Raw genomic sequence first — 21,951 nt, forward strand, 5'->3', positions numbered from 1 at the left:
AGAGAGACAGAGAGGTGGTGGCAGTGGATTTTAATAGAAGTGGGTCTGACACACTGACAGGCCAAGCCATGCAGAGAACTGACTCCTCCCCTCTCTGGCCTGGCCTATATTAACTCTCCATGGAGCTCCACCTCACAACCAGAGGCACATGGAGTAGGATAACACACCACCAAGGCTCTGAGAATATACTTACATTCCCACATATATACAAGGAAGGAAATACTGGACTGCTCTTAAATATCTCCAGTTGTCTGATTGAACTACCAGGATTGGATGTATAGTATAAATTCTCCCAAATGGACTATTAACTTTGACATCATGTTGCTCGGGTCAGCTCAGGAGAATTTCAGCCTTGGTAAGTGGCAAGAAGATACAAATTTTCGTAAGAGATAACCAGACAATAATGTAACAGGTCAGTTATGTTAAGAACAATTTTGTTTTTCCCTAGACAAAAACAAATTCAACAAAGAAAACAAGTGAAACTGAGAGAATAGCTATGGCTTATGGTAAAATAGAGGATGCAGATGGAAGACTGACACACTCAAATGCTCTGTATACTGTAGGTGCATGTATTAGTGTATGCATGAGTGTAAGAGACAGTAAGAGTCACGCAACTATCATTAACAGATTAGCGCAGGTGAACAGTATGTGCATAACCTCGTTCGTCATGCAAGTGATAGTCTGTTCTCAACAAACAGCACAACTGGATTGCATCAGTGTTTGTTTTGCTTGAGACAATCGAGCTTTTCAGTAATACAGCACTATCAGTAACTGTAATTGACAATATTACTTACATTTGTATTCTTCACAAATGGTAATTCTCATGTCTCCAGGGTTACGACTCACTGTTAGAAGGGAGACCTGTAGCAAACGTTGTAATAATATCTAATTAAGACATAATTTTAATTTGTTGTGTTTATGATAAGGTGAAGGTTGTTTTTATGTCTTCATACCGAAATCTGCTGGAGTACTTTAATTATACCAGAAGTCATGGTAAGACACAGGAAGCAGCTTTAACTTATGACCTTTATTCATTTATTTACAGCAGGGAGCAAAGAGCTCTGATGGGACAAGCAAGTGCCAATAACTTATTCACAGATGTGATCTTTAATCATTAATGTAGCTTCAGTCACAAGGAACCAATGAGTCTTGTGAGAGGGTCCCAGAGGCCAGTCGGAGAGGATCATATTGTCAGCAGACATTATAAAATACATTTTCACTTGCTTGTGCAGGATTGGTTGTTTTGTTTGGAATGAAGAAGAATGGGATTCAGAAATGTCTCATTAAAATGTAAAATGTCTTAGAGAAAAAACAAGGTGCACCATCTTGACCTCTGACCTTTGTGTAGAGGAGGTTGATGAAAGCTCAAGGCATTGTCTTTTTGCGAACAAACTGTAAACCAGCAAAGAATAGAAACTGTTTTGAAAGTAATGTAATTTCCCTTTTTTTGAAAACTAGATGAAATCAGAGTTGAAATCAGTCTAACACTTTAAACTAAAAAAATTTAATACATGACTGTATTAATATCTCCCTTGTCTCTCTTTAAATGCTAATGCCATAGCCATACAAAACGCTACTACTGTACAACTTTATGTCTTTGAAAACGTTGATGCATGAGACAAAATATAAAGAAATAAGAGTAGGCCTATAATCACGTCTGACCCAACAATTCGCTCTCCTTGTCCCTCTAATAACTGAGGCCGTTTCTGTCGCATCCCTTTCGGCCTCCATCCAGTTTCTTCTCTCAATCGCAGAGCCCATCCCGGCCTGTGAGAGCCATCTGCAATCTCGGGCACATGGGTTCTCACATGGTCTGCCTGCGGATGCTGATGCAGACTGCTGCGGCTGTGATGCTGCTGCCTGCCCGCCCATCTATCCATTCATAGCATCCACAGTGAGAGAGGATCGGGGGCTGTGGAACACAAACAACAGTCTGATTGATAGACAGCACCTTCGCTGATCTTTTGAATTTGTTTTGCTCGGGATGCGTAAGCCTTCTGGGGATGAAATGTGAGAGAAACAAACCGCGCATATTCGTGCCAGATGGACTTCGTAAATCCGCGAGCCGCAGTGAGTGACCTCACCGAGGGATTTTTCACACAGGCTCAGCTACGTGCCATAATCTGAAAACAGCATCAATTCCTATTAAAGGCCAGATTCATTCGTGGACACATAGGCAAAAGAGAATTTAGTCTATGAAAAAATAAAATACAATAAACGTGCATGGATAAACAGTTCAGAAAAAAAAGAATGTGGCCCCGTGGCAACTTTTGGTAGATCATTTTTGTCTTAAAATTTCCACTGAGGCTTTGAAGGATGGGAAATTATAAACTAAAAATACAAAAAAACATTACCACTGGGTTCCCTAATTCAGGTAAGATCCGCAGCTGCCATAGGCCTGTAGCCTAACCACATGTTTTACCACATGCATATTTTTTTTTTCATCTGTTTTTGGATGCGAAAAAAAACAGAAAAGATTTCCCTCCATATCATATAGGTCTGCCTTTAAACTACAAGGGACAACAAAAAATAAATAAAAAATGGCAAGCAGCAAGACATTATTCGGACAAACATGTTAATGTGTTTGTTTGTTTTATGCAGATGTTAGCATATTAGCTACTCATAGTATTGGGTCTCTTTTTTAGTTTACAGCTGTGACTGATTACTGCTTCAAAGGTTCGATGACTACACATAAAGATCATAATAACTTTTTTGTTTATGCCTATTACTGGTATTTGAACGACGCTGTTTGTTCCTATCAAAGCCCATAATTATTGATTTAAATTTTAATCTACGAGCTACCGCTTTCAAGCGATATCCAACTTCTACAGCATTTTGATTGACTCCTGCCGCTTTCAAGTACGGCTCGGATATGCAACAGACAATGCAATGTAGATTTTATTTGAATTATGTATTTGACATGTGATAAAAAAAAAAATCACATTTATTCTTTTGTTTAAGTTAAGTTTAGTTTCAGTTTGATTTATTTATTCTTTAGTTTAAGGCTATATATATATATATATATATATGTATATATATATATATATATATATATATAGAGAGAGAGAGAGAGAGAGAGAGAGAGAGAGAAATTCCTCACTTACCCCTTCTTTTGGGGCGGTCTTACTCCATTCTTCAAGCTTGATTCCTCTACCAGAGGCCTTGGAGCTTGAGGGTCCTGTGAAGTATCTTAGCTGTTCCTAGGACTGCACACAATTCTTGGCAGAGATCTCAGATGTTGTTCCTGGAATCTGCTGGAGCCACTCTCCCAGTTTGGAGGTCACAGTCTCCAGTGTTCCTATTACCACTTGTGCCTTCACCTTCCACATTTTGTCTAACTCCTCTTCCAACCTTTGGTATTTCTCAAGCTTCTCATATTCATTCTTCCTGATGTTGCTATCACTTAAGATTGTTACATCTACCACTACAGCCTTGTTCTGTTTGTAAACAACTACTATGTCAGTTTGTTTGGCCATTACCAGTTTGTCAGTCTGTATCTGGAAGTCCCAGAGAATCTTAACTCTGTCATTCTCCACCACCTTTGGAGCTGTGTCCCATCCAGCGCATACTCACCGCAGATGTTTCAGGACACTGTGCCAGCCACTTGGTTATGGCGATCCATGTATGCCCTTGTTGCTAGCATCTTGCATCCCACTGTTATGTGCTGGATTGCATCATGGGCAACTTTGCACAGCCTGCACCTGGAGTCCTGCATAGTATTGTAGACCCCAGCCTCTATTGATCTTGTACATAGAGCCTGCTCCTGTGCTGCTAGGATTAGTGCCTTTGTGCTGTCTTTCAGTCCAGCTTTGTCCAGCCACTGGTAGGATTTTTCAATATCAGCCACTTCTTCTATCTGACTGTGGTACATGCCATGCTGAGGTTTGTCCTTCCCTGAGGATTCATGCTCTAGATAGCGGTTCTGACTACTACTCTGACTCTCACTAATGTTTGGCCTCCTTCCTTCCACTTAGTGTATGCTTAGTGTCTCAGATTATTATATATATCATGGACTATATATATATATATATATAGAGAGAGAGAGAGAGAGAGAGAGAGAGAGAGAGAGAGAAAGAGAGAGAGAGAGAGAGAGAGAGAGGTGAGATTGCACTGACAATCTGCATAGCTAACTAATCATTTAAATTAATACAACACTGCAATAACGAATTTATAATAATTAAAAACTCTTTCAGATTGTAACAAATTACTTCTCTAAAATGTGTGAACTGTGAGTTCTCACTGTAGTCGGCACCTTTCCGACCGTCCCTAAAGGTAACATTGTGACGTCAAGCTGCCTTTCATCTCTCCTCTCTGCCTCAATGGCGATAGCAGCGGTTCCGCAGAGCTGAGCTTAGTCGAACCGTCTCTGGTTTGATTAAGATTTAACATAACTAATGCAACGAGAAAGGACTGTAAGTAATATTTCTATGTCGATTCTGCCACTGATCTTTACATTATGTCGTTTCACTGTGGATTCGCGGTTGTTTCGAACGGTTTAACCGATGTCGGCTTTGTGCTGCTTAGCTGTAACAACGTAGCCTAACGTGAGTCAGAAGATCTGCCAACAACGGCTCCTTTGTTTGCGCTATCTTTGGCTCTCACTTTAACGGCGTGTTTGTAATTTATTCCGTATAAAATAAATTGAGGTATTTGTTTTTCGTATATATTTAGGTTTATGTGTGTGTTAACGTATAACCCCCATGTGACACATTTGACCACGTAGACGGAGGTCTGGCAGTAGTCTTCCATTATCGGCTTGTTTCCGCTAATCAGACCCAGCGGTCGCCAAAAAAACAGGCGCTTTTCTCATGTAAATGTCTGAATAAAGTTTTTTTTGTTTTTTCAATCTAACGTAGGATGTTTACGCATCCTCGTGGTTGCTAATGTTAACGGTGGCTCAGGTTAGCTATCTTACAATTGAATCGGTACCCAGAAACCGGACTAGCAAGCGCTTAACCGGCCGGGGGAGGGGTTAATTTCCATTTGTCACCACGTTTAAAGGAAAGAGGTGGTTGATTGATTTGTTTGGGTTTTAGCTTTGTGAATCCCCAACATATTACACTAACACTTGTACGAAGGTTAAAGTATGACTACACATAGGAGGTATTTCCTGTTGTTGAATACTGACACTGTTTTTTTTATACTTTGATTCTTGCTTACTTTAACCGAAAGTTCCTGCTATGCGCAAACATGACCAACAAAACTGACTCTGATTCGTGTTTTGTTCTTTTCGTTTTGTCTTTCAGGTTATACCCAAGTAAAATGGAGGATAGTTTTGATTGTGACTGTGGTGAGCTTGAGCCACCTGATCACTGAGGGTGGAAAGTTACTTTGAAGACTTTAGGGCCAGAATCATTTCAGTTTTAGAGAGGAGGTGATTTTTGACAGAAACATTACACAAATATTTGAAACAAGGAAGGAAAAAAACGTGCACATAGGCACATTTCATATGAAGCTGCTCAGGACCAGTCATACACTGAATGTATCTGCACTGTGAGGATGCAATTACATGTTTTTATAGTTTAACATAGTCTCTGCGTTTTTAAATTGGCCTCAAAATTTCATTCAATTGCCGTCTATAAACACTAGTCTAGAAGAACTTTAATTTAAACATTTCCATACATCTTCTATCAGTGGAGGAGTACTTTTTTTTTTTCCCCCTCCTTGTTCACAATGGAAAGAAAGTTTGACTACACATTGTTGCTCTGCATCTGAGTCCCCTGTCCAGGTGGGAGGGAACTCTGTAGTAATCTGTACAGGGGTGGGTTAGTTCAGCCTGTAAAGCAGCGGGGGAATTGTCAGAAAAATATCAGTATTAGTGTGAAAAGCTGACTTGAAACAGACCAGAGATCAACTGTTAAGCCTAAAACCGTGGCCATGGCAGAGAAGTTTGAGTCACTGATGAACATCCATGGCTTTGACCTTGGTTCCCGCTACACAGACCTGAAACCATTGGGCTATGGGGGAAACGGCCTGGTGTTCTCAGCAGTTGACACAGACTGTGAGAAGAGTGTAGCCGTGAAGAAAATTATCCTGACAGACCCCCAGAGTGTAAAGCATGCCCTCCGGGAGATCAAGATTATTAGACGCCTCGACCACGACAACATTGTCAAGGTAAGTCACAAGGGATCAGCTCAAATTAAATTCATATTATTGTGTTATGTTACTATTATTGTGAAATTCTGTACTGACTTTGCTTTTAATGACACCAGGTTTTCGAGACGCTTGGCCCGAGCGGTCGCAGGCTAACAGAAGATGTGGTGTCCTTGACGGAGGTCAACTCTGTGTACATTGTGCAAGAGTACATGGAGACAGACTTGTGTCAGCTTCTGGAGAGAGGCCTTTTGTCTGAGGGCCATGCCAGGCTCTTCATGTACCAGCTCCTCAGGGGTCTGAAGTACATCCACTCTGCCAATGTGCTACACCGAGATCTCAAGCCTGCCAACTTGTTTGTCAACACAGAGGACCTGGTACTGAAGATAGGGGACTTTGGGCTGGCCCGCATTATGGATCCACACTACTCTCACAAGGTAGGACCATTGTCAGTTAGTCGTGTATTCATGGAAAATTAGGTATATGGTTTCCATGACAACCAGTGTGTTGAAACGATGCACGACTAGAGTTCCAAGTAACGCAAACATAACATTGTTTGCACAGTTTTTGCCCACTGTGTTCTGTCACGAGATGTTTACATTATTTCCCTGTATCGCAGTGCTTCTCAGGGTGACATAGTTTTGCAGCAGGAAGTAAACAAGAAGAGATGTGGTTCTGTTAGGTAACGCCTCTGTTTTCCTTCTCAGGAGACCACAACCGTGGGAACTTTTTTGCCCCTTTACAAATATGTACAGTTAGGAGTGAAAATGCACTCATTTCCAAGTTTAAATATACAAATAATTGAGCTCATGATAATGTAGCATAACAAAGAGGAAAACTCAAATTCCTGTGGGGGGTGGGGGCAAATACTGAAATGTAGCATGAGCAAAATACAAAGTTTAGCCTTTAGCCTGGGTCAGTTTGTAGTGATGGTATTTAAAGCTTGAGGCTGCAATAGATCAGATATAAACATGCTGCAAGAGTACTTGGTTTTTCAACAACTACACTTGTGAAGGCCCTTTACTACATTTTTAATGCCATTTGAGTTGTAGAATCAAAATTGGGACTTGTGGAATGCTCTTTTTATTGCTTTGCAGCCTTTGTCTTTGTTCCTCATCAGGTCCTGTCATAATGTAAACCTGCATATTTAAGGCCAGATGTTAACACGCCATGTGTTTAATGTACATGTGTAATGCTTTCTGTAAACATGTGTTTTGTGAAGCAGTTTAAATGGTAGGAAAATAGAAGGTTGCTTTTGTCTTTAGTGTGAGGTTTTTTAATGTTTTAAATAATTGTAGCCAGGTGGAAGTCCTGCATTGCCTTTGTGTTTCTTTCACCTTATAAAGGGATGAAGAAATTCCAGTTGGAGGCCATATGGTGGTGTGATGTGAGGAAATCTAGGTTAGGAAGTCTCTCCCTCCCTCTCCATGTAGCTGCTGGATCTCCTCAGAGTACTGAGGCAGTCAGATGCTTACACGTGTCTCAGATTAGTCATGAGAAGGTCTGAAGTGGGCTCACGTGATGTGATCCCTCTGGCTGGCACTGGCTCATTCACATCCCTATACGAGGAGAGAACTCTGCTACAGTCATACATTTTAGACAGACTTATAAACGTATCTACGAGAACTGTTTATCTTTAGCACACAACCACAGTGTTTTAAAGTCAAGTCACATTTTCAGCTGTGACTTCTAGATTCTCATGAGTCATATCTTAGGTGGAGACAATGGGTGTCTCTGCAATAGGAAGAGGAAGGCGAGCACACATAGTTGTCAGGAAGAAGTGAGAATTTCTCACAGTTCACTGTAGCCAACCACCTAAACCTTCTCCCTTGCATAGGAGTTTCCAATGTGTCCATTCTTTCCTTTTTATATAAACATTGTTTTCTGATATGAAACAAATGGGCAAGGGGTTATTGAAAAGCTGCTTTAAAGGGATAGGGTCTTGTGTACTTCAACAGACTACTGCAGAGTTTTTTTGAAGGAGACAGTAAGACTGATTTGAACAAGCCATTTTATGGCTAATATAGCCACCTTATGGTATTTGTATGATGTCGCAGACCAAAATGAGGCTTGCTCAAACATGAACTCTTTGCTCCTACACTACAGTATGATGTCTACTGAACTGTGTAGATGTTAAAAAAACCCTTGGGTTCAGTTTCCAAACATTAGGGTAGACTCATCGGGGGCAAACTGCTTTCACAACCACCTTTTGCTTCTCTCTGGCAGGGTGAGCCAGAGCAGCTGGGTGGCTGAGTGCATGTTATTTGAATAATGTTATTTCTAAATAAAGCAGCGCTCTTTGCCAGTGAACCTCAGGTACTGGCGCAGTGTCAGTAGCATTAATGCATCATTCGCGTAGGCACAAGGCATTTGTTTCACCTTTTCATCCTGCAGTTTTACTTTTGTATTGCTTGTTAGTAAAACATAACTACTCATGAGTTGAGTATGTTGTATAAAGCTTGTCAACTGTACATGTGCTAATATGCTATCTGAGCTGTTTCTGCCCAGGTCAACCATAAGGCGGCTACTTGTGGTGGCTCCGAATCAAGAATTACATGAATTCAAGTGTGTTTTCTAACCCTGATTACCCTTTTCCCAGCGTGTTCTTTGTCTTGTTGTGGGAGCCTAACATTCAGCACTGGCTTTGGTTGAGCGACCGTAGTTTCAAACAAGGCTTGCTGAGGTTGTAAACTTTAACTACTGAGGAGTTGTGTAACGTGTTTAATGTGTGCCTTAGCTAAGTGAGATCACATCTGCTTAGTGTGTGTGTGTGGGGGAGAGAGAGAGAGAGAGAGATTCAGTCTTTGATCTATAACATTGCCTATTTGCCAATTCACTTACTTTGAAGTTAAAATTTTAATCTAGTAAATGTGGATGTGGCATCTTGTGCTTGCCTGTAGATCAGTGTAAAAGTTTGAGATTCTGTAGAGACTATAATGGGAGAGTTTTAAGGAATGTTACAAGAGGGTTCACGGAGTCTTTTCTGACACACAAGTATTCTGTGCTATACAGAGCTCCAAACCACAACTGCAAGGACATACACACACACACACTTGACCCAGTTATTCAGCCAGCAACAGGCCTGTCTGAAACCAAACTTTACTGGATCTAACAAGGCAAAACACTAGGAAGTTGAATTGATGAATTTCAGAGATGTGGCCTCACTTATTTTTCCAAGTCTGAAAAAAAAACAATCGTTGCAGTTTCTTGCAGCTAAATTACAGTCTCCATTGATGCCCCCTATCGTACTAAAGTTGGACCAAGACTAAAAAACGTTTAGCACCAGGCAGGAAATTTGCCATTTTAGCCTAAAGTCCTCAGGCTGTTTGGAGCAGCACAGTTTTGTCTTGGAATTGAGGCTGAGTCGGGGATCTCAGACTCCTTTATTAGGTCTGACTAGGTGTCAGTAAAAACTGCTGTGACTAATGGCAGTCAGGCATACTGAGGGAACCTGGTATGAGTCATTGTGTCAGACTGATCTCAACTAAACCAGGTGGTTATGTTAATCATCAACTGTTGCCAGAGTTACTGAGATGGCAGTTGCTTTAATGCATGTTTGTCTGTTTTTGTGGTGATTGGTTCACTTAGAAATCAGTAAAAGTACGAAGCAAGCTAAAATGTTTACCAATCTGTTCCTTTTAGTTCACTATTTATCATACACAGAATTGTCATTATGTAATGACCTGATAGTCCTTCTGTCTGACCTAATCTACATCTTTCACAGTGCTGTGCTAAGCTGGTTGCGTGATTTCTCTGCCATAGCTGCATTCATGTACATCAGGTGAATAGTAAGCATATCTATGGATAGAGCAGCAAATCTTTTTTATTGATTTAAAGTTGGCAAAAATTGTTTTCTGCAGCCCTTTTTTTTTTTTTCTATCATGATATGGCGCCTGCATGCTCTGACAAGGTGCCACTCACAAATTCAGGATAGTTTCTCTACAGCCACCACCCCATGTGAGAAAACATGGGGGTGAGGGCTGTAGCTCAGTTGGTAGTGCAGTTGTCCACAAACCAGAGTTCAACTCCCGGTCCTCCTGGCTACAAGTCGAAGTGTCCCTGGGCAAGAAACTAAACCCCTAAGTTGTCCCTAGTGTTTGCTGCTTAGTTAAAATTTGCTTTGGATAAAAGCATCTGCTAAAGGACTAATTGTAATTGAGAACATTTGATTCAGACAATTACCCTCTGTGTTAAATGTGTGAAACAACAACTCTAGACAATGTCGTAATCTGATTCGTCAGACATTGTCTAGAGTTCATATGTGGAAACGTCTTCAGACAGATTAGCAGGTTACTTGAAGTAGGGAGTTTCATCTTTACACTTTGGTTGTTATAGTGCAGAGTATCTGTACATTTCAGGATAGTGTGACCATGTACTTCTGGCTAAATAAGGGCAGAAACAGGAGCCTTGTTTATGTTTGAGCTGACCATTTTGGTCTCACGACAAACTACCACTACATGTAGGGGAGTGAAAGGGAATTGATACAGTTGTTTTACCATCTCCCTTCCCCCAGTGTGTACACAAGCACTTACAGGTCATTTTCCATTGTGTACGATGTCCTCCTCTCCCTGAAAGTGGTCAGCCACTTTGTGAAACTGGAGTGCAGATTGGTGTCACTATTGTGTCAATGTGTGGCAGTGGGGGATTTACCCTGTTCTCTCAGACTGCTGACAGGGCTTGCACATGTCTGATCTCCCCCCTTTTCATTTGTCTTTTTTCTCTGGGGGTGTGTGAGAGAGAGTTAGACAAAGACTAGGACAAAGTGGGCCCATCAAGGAGCTAGCACAGGGGTTATGAAGTTATTTTTTCTGTGAATCACATTAGCAGTACCAAACATTAAAATGCTAAGGCACTTAAAGTGTTTAACAATTATTACTTAATGAAAAAGAGTGTAGATTCTCATAACTATATATTAACTAAACACAAAGCTACAACAGCTTATTGATAAGGGACATTTTGAAGATGTCCAATTTGTTATTTTCTTCAGTCCAGCTAAAAATGTCTTGTCTCCTATCACAGGGTCATCTCTCTGAAGGTCTGGTCACCAAGTGGTACAGATCTCCCCGCCTGCTGCTCTCTCCCAACAACTACACCAAAGCCATCGACATGTGGGCCGCTGGCTGCATCTTTGCTGAAATGCTCACAGGAAAAACCCTCTTTGCAGGTAAATGTTGACTCTTTCTTTCCCATGAGTGACTCACCTCACATATAAACTTCACAGTAGCAGGTTGGTTTACTTTGAAATAAAAGTTTGTTCACTTAGTATATCTAAGCTTAAAGTCATTCTCGTTTTATTACCTCTATTCCCCGTGTTTGCAAATCCAGTGGTATCTGGGAGAGACTGCTTGTGTATGTTGAAATTGCCTTGAGGTAAACACAAGGTAAATTACATATCCTTCTAATGATCTGCTGCGCTTAGCCTTGTACAAAACAAGGCCTTACCTGCTGAAGGAGTTACTCAGTCATGCGGAGGCTGAATGTTGTGTAACTGATGTGAAGTGTCTGCTGTTTCAGGAGCTCATGAACTGGAGCAAATGCAGCTGATCTTGGAGTCCATCCCTGTGCTGCGAGAGGAGGACAGACAGGAGCTCCACAGTGTCATCCCAGTCTTCATCCGCAATGACATGTCCAAGCCTCACACACCGCTGTCCAAACTGCTGCCTGACATCAGTCCCCATGGTAAGTACTATTGTGGTGTTTGTTTATTTTGTTCTCTCCCCTCCACCCCCACTCAAACTTATTCAGATCAGAGCAGTCAGGGTCATATACATCATATGTCATCTTTCATTCTTGGTAATCTTATCGGTTTTCTTCTACAGCCCTGGACTTCCTGGAGAAGATTTTGACCTTTAACCCCATGGATCGGCTTACTGCAGAGGAGGCCCTGGCCCACCCCTATATGGCTGACTACTCCTTTCCCCTGGATGAGCCTGTCTCTATGCACCCCTTCCACATTGAGGATGAAGTAGATGATATCCTGCTCATGGACCAGAGTCATAGCCATATCTGGGACAGGTTTGTTTACTCACTTATTTCCACTAAAACCTGTGATCTTAAAATAATTAATTGTCCCTGTTGAGCCATTTGTCTTGTATAAGTTTAATTTAGCAGTGAATTGTTTGCTTTGTAAACTAAACAGTGTCAATATGGTTTTATAGCTCACTTTTTTCAGTTTAGTTGAATGGTTTGTTTTCTTCTTTCCTATTGTTTCAGATATCATGAGAGCCAGCTGTCAGAGGCAGACTGGCACTTGTACAGCACCCACGACCCAGACGAAGTTCAAGTTGACCCGAGGGCACTCTCAGATGTAACAGACGAGGAGGAGGTCCAGGTGTGTTTGAATTTAGACAAACATCTGCATACTTCTGTTAAAATATCTTTGCTTCTACAATATAAACATAGTTTTTTGAATGCTTGTTGATAAGAATCCAATCAATGGGGGATCTGCTATTGAGCTGTTAAGAGTAACAAAAATACATAAGAAACTCAAAGTATTAATCAAGTTCCACGTCCTGACTGCTTTACACTTACGGTGGCTGTATGTTTGCAGGTGGATCCTCGTAAATATGCTGATGGGGATCGGGAGAAGTTTCTCGATGAGCTGTCTTTTGACTACTCCAGTCTGTTGCCACCAGAGCGATCCTGGCAGGACGATGACCACCACGAGAACAAATACTGTGACTTGCAGTGTAGCCACACCTGTAACTACAAGGCCGTCTCACCCTCCTACCTGGACAACCTTATCTGGAGGGACAGTGAAGTCAACCACTATTATGAACCCAAGCTCATCATTGACCTCTCCAACTGGAAAGAGCAGCAAAGCAAAGAGAAGGCTGATCGCAAGGCAAAGAGCAAGTGTGAGAAGAACGGTCTTGTGAAGGCTCAGATTGCACTGCAAGAGGCAGAGAAGACCCAGAGTCCGGTGAAGAAGGACAAAGAGCAAGAGAAACACCAGACAGAGAAGCCTCAGGGCCAGCAGAACAGAGGCTTTGATTTTGACTCCTTCATTGCCAGCACCATTAAACTGAGCCTGCAGCCAGAACCCTCTCAGGACATGGCCTTGCTCAGCGATGTGGGCCTTCTGAACGAGCTCAACTCCTCTGTCTCCCAGCTGGAGGCTCCCCGCTCAGGCTCCATGTCCAAATCCATAAGTCAGGAGAAGGAGGAAAAGTGCCTGGTAAACCTCGCCCAGTTAAGTGGAGGAGGGTTAGGAATCGTCAGCGGGGACAGTGCCTGGCCTGCTCACCCCTGGGAAAACTTCGGTTCTGGGGAGAGAATTGGAGAGAACGGCTGTTTGATAGATGAAGCATGCTGGGACATTGGCAAAGAGAACCACCTTCAGAAGGAGAGTACTTACACCAGCTACCTGGATCGCCTGTTCAGCCGGAACGAAGAGGGGATTGCAGAGACTGCAGCCAACCCAGACACGGAGCCCTTCGAGGGGCGAGAGCATGATGACCGCTTCCTCAGTAGAAACACGGAGATCGTGCTTAATGTGCAGCTGGAGTCTCTGGCCCTCCCTGGATTTGACAGCAATGATGACTTGCCTCTAAAATCCATCCAGGCATCCCTAACCCCCTGCGCTGTCAAATGCTCCCCACAGATCGCCCACAAAACATACAGCAGCATCTTCAAGCATCTTAATTAAAGAAATGTATCCTCCATCACAGTGCAAAATCTAGGTAGTGTTTTTTTTTTGTTGTTGTTGTTGTTTTTTTTATAATAATGGTATATTATACTTGAATCATTTCATACATTTTTTTTATTAAGGCTACTTTAAAACATTTTTTAAAGTGTTGAGAAGGGGGGATTTGTTATAAAGAGTTTCGGTCATCACTCTGAGGGTCTCCATGGGTCTACACCCTCATCACTAAACTGGCGTGTCAATCACACGCTGAAGTACTGTAGATAAACAGGGCAGGTGAGAAGTAGCTAGAGGAAAGGTGGACAGGAGTAGAGGATTTAAGAGATTAGGTTTGGGTGTGACATAAGGAAGGATGGTGGACGATAACATTACTGTAGGCTTTTAAAGTGCTTTCAATTAGCCTTTCCTGGGAAGGGATACACAAGGTAAAATGGGTTCTCCTTTGTTTTATTTTTTTTTATGACTTTATAACATTTTCCCCAAAGAAAGCTTCCTTTATAACCCTTTTCATACTGTAAATCTGACACATGATGCCAGCAGCAACCATTATCGTAGGCGTTATTATAAATGTGTTATCTACCTCAAGGTAACAGCCGCGAGAGACACTCGAAGCCGCACTAGTGCTTTACACACTTGACCATGCTCATACCATGAAATGAAGTGGTCACATAAATGAAAATCTGTCTCACTCTAGCATTTAACATAGTGAGGTGTTTCAGTAATCATTATTTATTTCAAAAAATGTGCGATATTTATTTTATCAATGTGTTATTTCAGTGTGATTATTGAAGATTGAGGAGTTGGACAGACTTCCATTTTCATTCTGGCAATCTTTTGTTTTATGGTAGGATGCAAACTTATCTATTATGTTCTAATAGAAGTTGAGGCTTTCGGTTTTCCATCAATATTTGTCCTAATGGATTTTTATTTTTTATTTTTTTGGTTTTGCTTTGTTTTTTTAAAGGTGCGTTGGTCTAGTGGAAAAAATGCTTTATGGTGTAAAGAAACACCAGAAGTCTTAATTTTTTTTTTTTTTTTCGTGTAATGTACAAAATTGCGTGCATGGAGGCAAGAGAAAGGTACATTTAAAGTAAATGGTGACTATAATGTACGTCAGTTTTAAATGTGTTTTTTGTTAAATTTGTATGTAATTTTTCCAGGCAAGCATGATTAGGTAAAGGTGTAGCATGTAGAACACTTAAGAACTTTTTTTTTGTAATCATTGGTTCCCCTGTTCTACAGAATATCTCAATAAAAATTTACTGGCAAAGAGTTCAGCCAGTCTCTTCCTTATTTCTAGTGGAGGATTTCTCTCTGTTAAATGATCTTTTTGTAACTTGAATGTTTTATGACAGCACAGCAACAAGATCCTTGTTGAAGATGTGCTGACTCCAGTGCTGCCACCTCTAGCCTTTACTTTTAATGTCTCAAGTAGGCGGACTAAATTACACCTCAAGAGCTGGGGGCGAAAGCTTTGAGTCACCAGCTAAATGTAGCTCTGGCTTAGACTACCATGTTCCAGAGCTGTCAACCGGGTGTACAGACACCTGCTTTCGGCTATAAAACACTGCAAAGAAACGAGCAGGTTTGCATTTAAAATGTACATTTTCTTAGTTTTAACTGTAACATTTTGCCTTAAACCTTGAGAAGAAAGATTCCATCTCACTTTCCACAACAGGCAGCATTTACGCATTTCAAAGCTTTGCAATTTTAATTGCATAAGAGAGCAAGAACGTGACTGACATCAGATTGTGTGGAAATAAGTCCTGTAGCCTGACAGTATGGGGATTTAAGTGAGGTAATTGTTTTTTACATTTTAGAATCTTGGTTAAAGGAAAAGCAGTGATTACTTTAAATCTACCTGATGGTTGTATTAAGCGTTGACACTCTGACTGGTCGGCAGCTATACACACACACAGCCTCATGCAGAAAACTATGATGGACTTTATTGTGATTTCTGACCCCTGTGCTCTACAATAAAATCATCACGTGGTATTAATGTTGTGGATGAACTTGGGATGTTTTACCACGTGGTGTATGGGGCCAAAATGTTAAGATCACATAACATGGAGTGTAAAGGGATCTTTTTCTTTGCCACAGTGGTGTCTTCTATAGGGTGACCAAATTTTGATCTTTAACTGTACTACAATTGTACATTACAGCTAGAGTATGATGTAAACATTGCTATTCTAAAAGTTACTTATACACATAGAGTAATAAAATAGTCTGAAAGTTTGTTTCTGTCTGTGCCTTTTTGATCAGTGAAGCATCTTACTAACTGGGTTTTCTGCACCTTGGTTGTACTGAAATGCTTCTGTACCAAAACGTAATAGAGTTTCATTAAATATTCTGCATCTTCTCTGATTGGTTCATTTAAACAACTGTGTATTTAACAGGCTGAGAACTGGTTTAAAACGCACATAGTTCATTCACCTGACCAGACCAGAGCTTGTGCTGTTATTTGAACAAACCTTACAGGAAGGGAAAATGGTTGGAGCTTGTTTTCTAACCATAATCAGCTACAGCTGGGCTTAGTGTTTTTACTGCTGCTACTTCCTTGTGGGAAAACTTGATCCAGCTATGTGCTGTTTTTCTGCTTTGTTAGTAACAATGGAGTCATCAGCTATAGTGATTATCTGTGTACTCCAAGGGTTTAAAGGCAAAGGTGATTCTCCTTAGAACTAACATGTCGGTAAAGTACTATTAGAATTGTCTTGTGATATTCTTTAATATAAATATCACTGCACTGTTCCCACTCCCAACACCTTTCATGTCTATCCACATGACTTTCTTCCCTTGCTTGTCTCATATTTTTCTGCAGCTTTTTCTCTTTTTGTTCTCTCCTACATGTCTGTTATTTATGGCTTTTCTTTGTGGTCCTCCCCAGGTCCTGGTCTTTTCAGGTGGTGGTGGGTTAAAAAAGAAATACAACAATACTAGGATAAGCAGCTCAACTCCCCACCCATCAGCTGACCGTAGCTTAACACATTGTCTCGTAATTCCAGGAATGCTATTCTCTTTCCTGGAAAGCTACTTAAAACTCAGAGTTACAGATTCCACTAAAGAACAGGAACCGCATACAGAAGCTCCACCTGTGCTGAAGTAACTTACATAAATGTGATGACCTGCTGAGCAGACACAAAGTCGAAGCCTCGGTTAGTTATCTGCTACAAGTTGAGGCTGCTCATTATGGCTCCTCAGTGTCAGAATGTGAGTCCATAATCAGACCAAAGTTGTGCAGAGCACTGGACACTAAAGTTAGAACACAAAGTGCCTTTATAAATAGACATTAGCTCCGAGGGCTCTGCAGTTTAAAAGCTTTAACTATAAAGACCGTCCTGAACCCTGATTTTAGGCAAAGTACCATTTTGGGCTGCTTTGAAGCAGTATACACCTTCAATGGGAGAGTTGCATCTTAGTAATATATTAGTCCTCCAATATGAGAAAATAGTAACTTAAAAACCGTAAAATCACACTCATTGCAATATGTATATTCTCTATTGTAGGAGATGGGGAACAAAATATAATCTTCTGTCTATGCAATGCAACTTGATGTTTATCAAAAGGTAATATAAGGCTTCATCAGATTCTGTCAGAGCAATCACACAGGTGTTGCTAGTATCGAATTCTTTTTGTTACTGACCCTCCAGTGCGGCTCAGCAAGGCTACACAGTATGGGGAAACACAAACGGGTCACTCTGAAACTTGAAGGCAGGAGTGGAACTCCTCACAGCTGTTGTAGCATCAACGTGATAGATGTTGACACCAAGCACATTCTCAATGAAAATTTATTTTTTTTAACATGGGTGTAGAAAAAACTAAACCTGACCATTAAGCCTGAATACTAGAAAGTCCACTGTCACTGCACAGACTATTATTCCATTACCGGGTTAAAGCTGAGGTAAAAACAAACATTCACAATTTGATGAGAGTCATCAATTTGAGGAAAATGCAATTAGTGTTCAGTCAGACATGAGCACTCTGGGGCTGATGTGATACAAACAATAGTGGCTAACGCAGTAATAACACTAAAAGATTATTAATATTCATAACACAGTGTTTCCGTTGCTTACAGAGTAGCTGCTCCTGGTGAAGCACAATAATTACATGGAGATATCCAGTTTAGCTGTTTCCATAATGATCTATGTCTCCTTTTGTATGGATCAAATTGCAAAAATGCTATTTGTTTATGAATATATTATCGAATGCTAAGGAATATTATGTTGTAATAAGATAAATTACTGCACATAAATCAGCTTTTCTGCTCAATCATGCAGGTTGCCCACATGAAATGTGAGAAGAAACCTAGAGAAATAAAGTTTTACTTTGGAAGCTTTGCACACCAAACCTTCCTGAAATTCCTTCTTATAGCTATTGTGTATATAGTTGTTTTTTTTAAGGTGAATTACTTATTATTACTCATTTACAATACAATACAATATGATAAGACAATATGGCACAGTCCTGGCCTGTAACTCATTATTATTTCTGCCTATCGTGACTAGGTTCAATACTATATTGTGTATATGGTCAAAGTGTGTTACTGGTTTAGTGTATGAGTGTTTAGTGTACTTTTTACTATGTATATGTCATGTATTTTCAGGACAACATTACTAAAGTATTGAAGTGAATGATCCTAGCTAAATAAAGTAGACTGAATTGAATTATTTCACATCATTAAAAATGTAAATACCAAGTATACTACATTAAAGCAATGGATAAACATACAGTTTCTGGAATCACTGTAAATAGTCTCAGGTCTGCAGGTGTTTGGCTGAACCAGACAAAAAACAAACACAAAAACAAGATGGCTTTCAGTTCGGTTCTCATTTTCCACATTGCAGACCGTTTTCCAAGTACAGCTCACAAGAAAGCCTGTGTGCACTCACACCACAATAACAATTCCTTTTGTTTTCCAAAACAGAGAATTGAACTTTTTTCAGGATATGGATATTTTCACTGTTCAGCTTCAGTCAAATGTACACAAACATTTTAGATCACACAAAAGTACAGGAAGACCACTGTTGTGCAATATATCTGGATATCAAAGTATTCTGTAATCAGGTGTGTGTGTCTTATCTGGCAAAAGCTGTGTATACAGTATATTTCAACAGAATTCCCATTAGGCATTACAGTTATTATTAGAAATGCAGTTTCACTTGCCTTTTTATTCATATGCATTTGCACTTCTCATAAATTAGTGAACATCCTCATACCAGAGCACAACAGCAATGAGGTAAAGATAATAAAAGTGTTTGTGTGTATTCATAAAGCTACCAGGGAGCTGGGAAGTGAACAGCATTCTTGCGCTTTCTGAATGAAATTGGACTTCAACCAAAGATGCAAATACACTAACTACCTATGTGTTTATTAGTGAGAATAACGCCGCAGGTTATCAGAATTGACATGTCATCTTCACACACATTTTTCTATTATTGGATCTTTCCTTAGATTTTAAATTATTAAACCATGTTAATTGCTTTTAATAAAGTACTTTAATAATGCTTAGGTGCTCTTATTCAAGGCACTTAGAGTACTTTCATTTGATGCTACTTTATGTTTTTTACTCCTCTACATTTACTTGACAACTACTATATATATAGCTTTAGACAGCATGCAATCAGCTTTTAAAATATTAATTTTTATCATTAATCTTAATTGTACTGGTATTACGGGATCGCTGTGATTTTTTTGCAAAAATGTACTCTAGTTGTCTGAGCCAGACAATGGATCAAGTGAGTATCTTCAGACTGCTTAAGCTTTGTATTAAGCATTTTTCATAGAGAACTGAAACTGGGATGAAACTGTAAAATCTGCATTTCAGTAATAAGTGATCAATTGAGTGTCCATAAGAACCTTTACTAACTAATGAGAGAAAGGCAATACGATCCTGATGTTGAATGCAGACTCAGAGCACCTACAGTACGGTTAGTGAGGCAGGAAATAGGAAGAATCCCTCCCCAGGGCCTAGACGCAGCTGAACGGACTGGATCACCTTTCAGGGTGGGAAGGTGGCAGCTCATACAGCCCTAGGTCTGAAAGGTAGAATGACGGAAGCAGAGTGGCATTTGAACAACAGTGTCTGCGGAAGGATTGGTTTGAGCAACATGACGTGGATGGTCATGTGCCAGATTCAGTGACGGCAGAAAAGAATGAAAGAGAATTTTGACACTGTGGGAAGGAAGAAGTTAAAGGGTAGATGTCACCAACTGAGTGAGAGATCTTCCTTGCTGAACTTACGCCAAAGCTTCATTTTAGAAATGAAATCCAGTGTGTGGATCGGTGTTGCGGGTCATTTCCACACACAGAACAGCAGTTTACAAAAAGTTGTCTGCCAACAATGTTCCTGAAAAGTTACCAAAGCTCTGATATTTGTATGTTTTTTAGGATACAATTTGAAGTTTGATTAGTTAATTGTTAAATTAATTATTATACTGCAAGCATTCACAGCATTCACATTATTATTATTATTTTTATTATTATAACTTCCATCTTCCGTACATTGTTTGGCACCTAACTACTTCGGCATACTTTCAGCTAGAAAAAACGTTGAAACTTCAAGACGTTCTGGTTATAAAGGACATTATTGCATGTTTACTGCTTTTTAATATCGTTTATACTAAGATTTTTGTACTCGTACATTTAAAATGACGTCATTGATGACATCATCAATGCCATCACATATTTGCCTTTGAAGTTTTTAAGGCCAACTGCTTTGTTTCAGATTTTTCAGCTTTGCTTGGTAAAATCCTTCCAGCTCTGAAGCATTCACATGCCCATTTCTTTTTGGAAATGCAGCTTTTTGGCATGTGCTTTCTGAGCATTTCTGACTTATCAATCACAAATGTTTTCCCAATACGTCATCAAAAGGAAAAACAGCTCAGTTGCTGAAACAGTGTCAGAGACACTGCAAAACATTGACTAAACGTTTAACTAAAGACTGAACCTGTATTTTCTTACTGTTATTGTCTGGCGACATGAAATTGCCACTTCATAAAACAGCACATCCTGAGCGCACAAGATTATGTTTTCTGTGTGTAAATGAAAAGATCTGACATCAAAGTGCAGAAACCTCAGAGAATGGAAGGTGAGAAAGTGTTGTTCAGTATAAATAGATTAACATAATTTGAAAATGATCTTGACACCTTGTGCTGCAGCACACAGCCAATAATTATAGAAACATTTAATTATGACAAAGGGGTCATTACTGTTTGTGCAGGACAGACATTTATAGATTTAGAGTCATATCATGAGGGCCAAGGGTCAGATTATTATATGCTTTATATATGAGACACTTTTAATCACCCTTGTACTCACCTTGTAGCATTTGAGTTAATGGTAAAACATCAGGTAAACTATTATCCATTGCTGTTCATAACAGGATGGTTGTGAAAAAATATTAATTTTATCATTTTGATCATGAGTAATTGCCTCTCATTTGTGTCTTCATTGCCAGAGATATGCACACAGCCAAACAGCTTGGAACATGACAATTGTGCATAATGAAGACTTCAAACAGATAAATTGGTTCACATATGGTGAATGTTGGATCAAATCTGTAGAAACAAAAATGTTTTTGTCAAAATACAGAATGTGGGCTGCAAATATTGGCAAGAAATTACCAGAGTTCTTTTGTTGGACTGATATTGAGTCAGTGTAGGAAGCAACCCCACTGTCTTTGACACATACCAAAAACCAGAAAACTCAAACCCACGACCCCCTGCACCTCTGGATCTGCACTTCTGGATTAAGAGTAGCAGCAATTTAGAGCGAATATTGACAAGTGAATGTGTGGCATCCACAGCAAAGCAGAGGAACACATTCTACAACTTTAGATGAATTGGTTTGTGTGCTTATAATTGATAATGTACTAGACTAATCCACATAGAATTATTAAACCTACTTTCCAATTTCAGCATTTGGCAAAATACAAATTCTTATCTTATTTTATCCTATTTATCTCATTCTAAATATGTGCAGGTTTGGTTTAGTCCATCATCGACACACTGCCTATTATTCTGAGTAAACATAGATTTTCTGAACAAACAATGTTAATCTTTTGATTATACAGTGCTGTTTTCCAGTTGCTATGAGTGCTTAGGGATGCTGAGGATTTCAAATTATAAACCTCAAAATGTTTGTATAACTGGAGGATATTCCATGGAAAGCTGGGAGATTACAGTGTTGAGCTTCTACAAGCGTCATCCTGCACG

The 21,951-nt window shown here is 40.0% G+C and overlaps 1 protein-coding gene across 3 annotated transcripts; it reads left to right on the forward strand.

Moving 5' to 3' along the window:
• Window positions 1–130: 130 nt before the first annotated feature.
• mapk6 (mitogen-activated protein kinase 6) lies at window positions 131–15,011 on the forward strand. Of its 3 annotated transcripts, none has more exons than XM_067495961.1 (8): window positions 131–355; window positions 5,247–6,114; window positions 6,213–6,530; window positions 11,113–11,257; window positions 11,608–11,772; window positions 11,913–12,108; window positions 12,307–12,424; window positions 12,644–15,011. In XM_067495961.1, exons 2-8 carry the CDS (start codon window positions 5,878–5,880, stop codon window positions 13,739–13,741), a joined length of 2,277 nt encoding a protein of 758 aa, XP_067352062.1. In that variant the 5' UTR covers window positions 131–355; window positions 5,247–5,877; the 3' UTR covers window positions 13,742–15,011. The 3 variants fall into 3 exon arrangements, with proteins under 3 accessions (XP_067352062.1, XP_067352064.1, XP_067352061.1); XM_067495963.1 differs by lacking the exon at window positions 131–355 and adding an exon at window positions 1,896–2,070; XM_067495960.1 differs by lacking the exon at window positions 131–355 and adding an exon at window positions 4,262–4,412.
• Window positions 15,012–21,951: the final 6,940 nt, after the last annotated feature.

This window comes from Channa argus, chromosome 2 (assembly GCF_033026475.1).
Source record: "Channa argus isolate prfri chromosome 2, Channa argus male v1.0, whole genome shotgun sequence".
Classification (NCBI taxonomy): domain Eukaryota; kingdom Metazoa; phylum Chordata; class Actinopteri; order Anabantiformes; family Channidae; genus Channa; species Channa argus.

Coding starts and splice junctions, on each gene's coding strand:
- mapk6 (XM_067495961.1), top strand. CDS start 5,878: ATGGCAGAGAAGTTTGAGTCACTGATGAACATCCATGGCTTTGACCTT. Junction 6,115..6,212: donor ACCACGACAACATTGTCAAG/GTAAGTCACAAG, acceptor TAATGACACCAG/GTTTTCGAGACGCTTGGCCC. Junction 6,531..11,112: donor ATCCACACTACTCTCACAAG/GTAGGACCATTG, acceptor CTCCTATCACAG/GGTCATCTCTCTGAAGGTCT.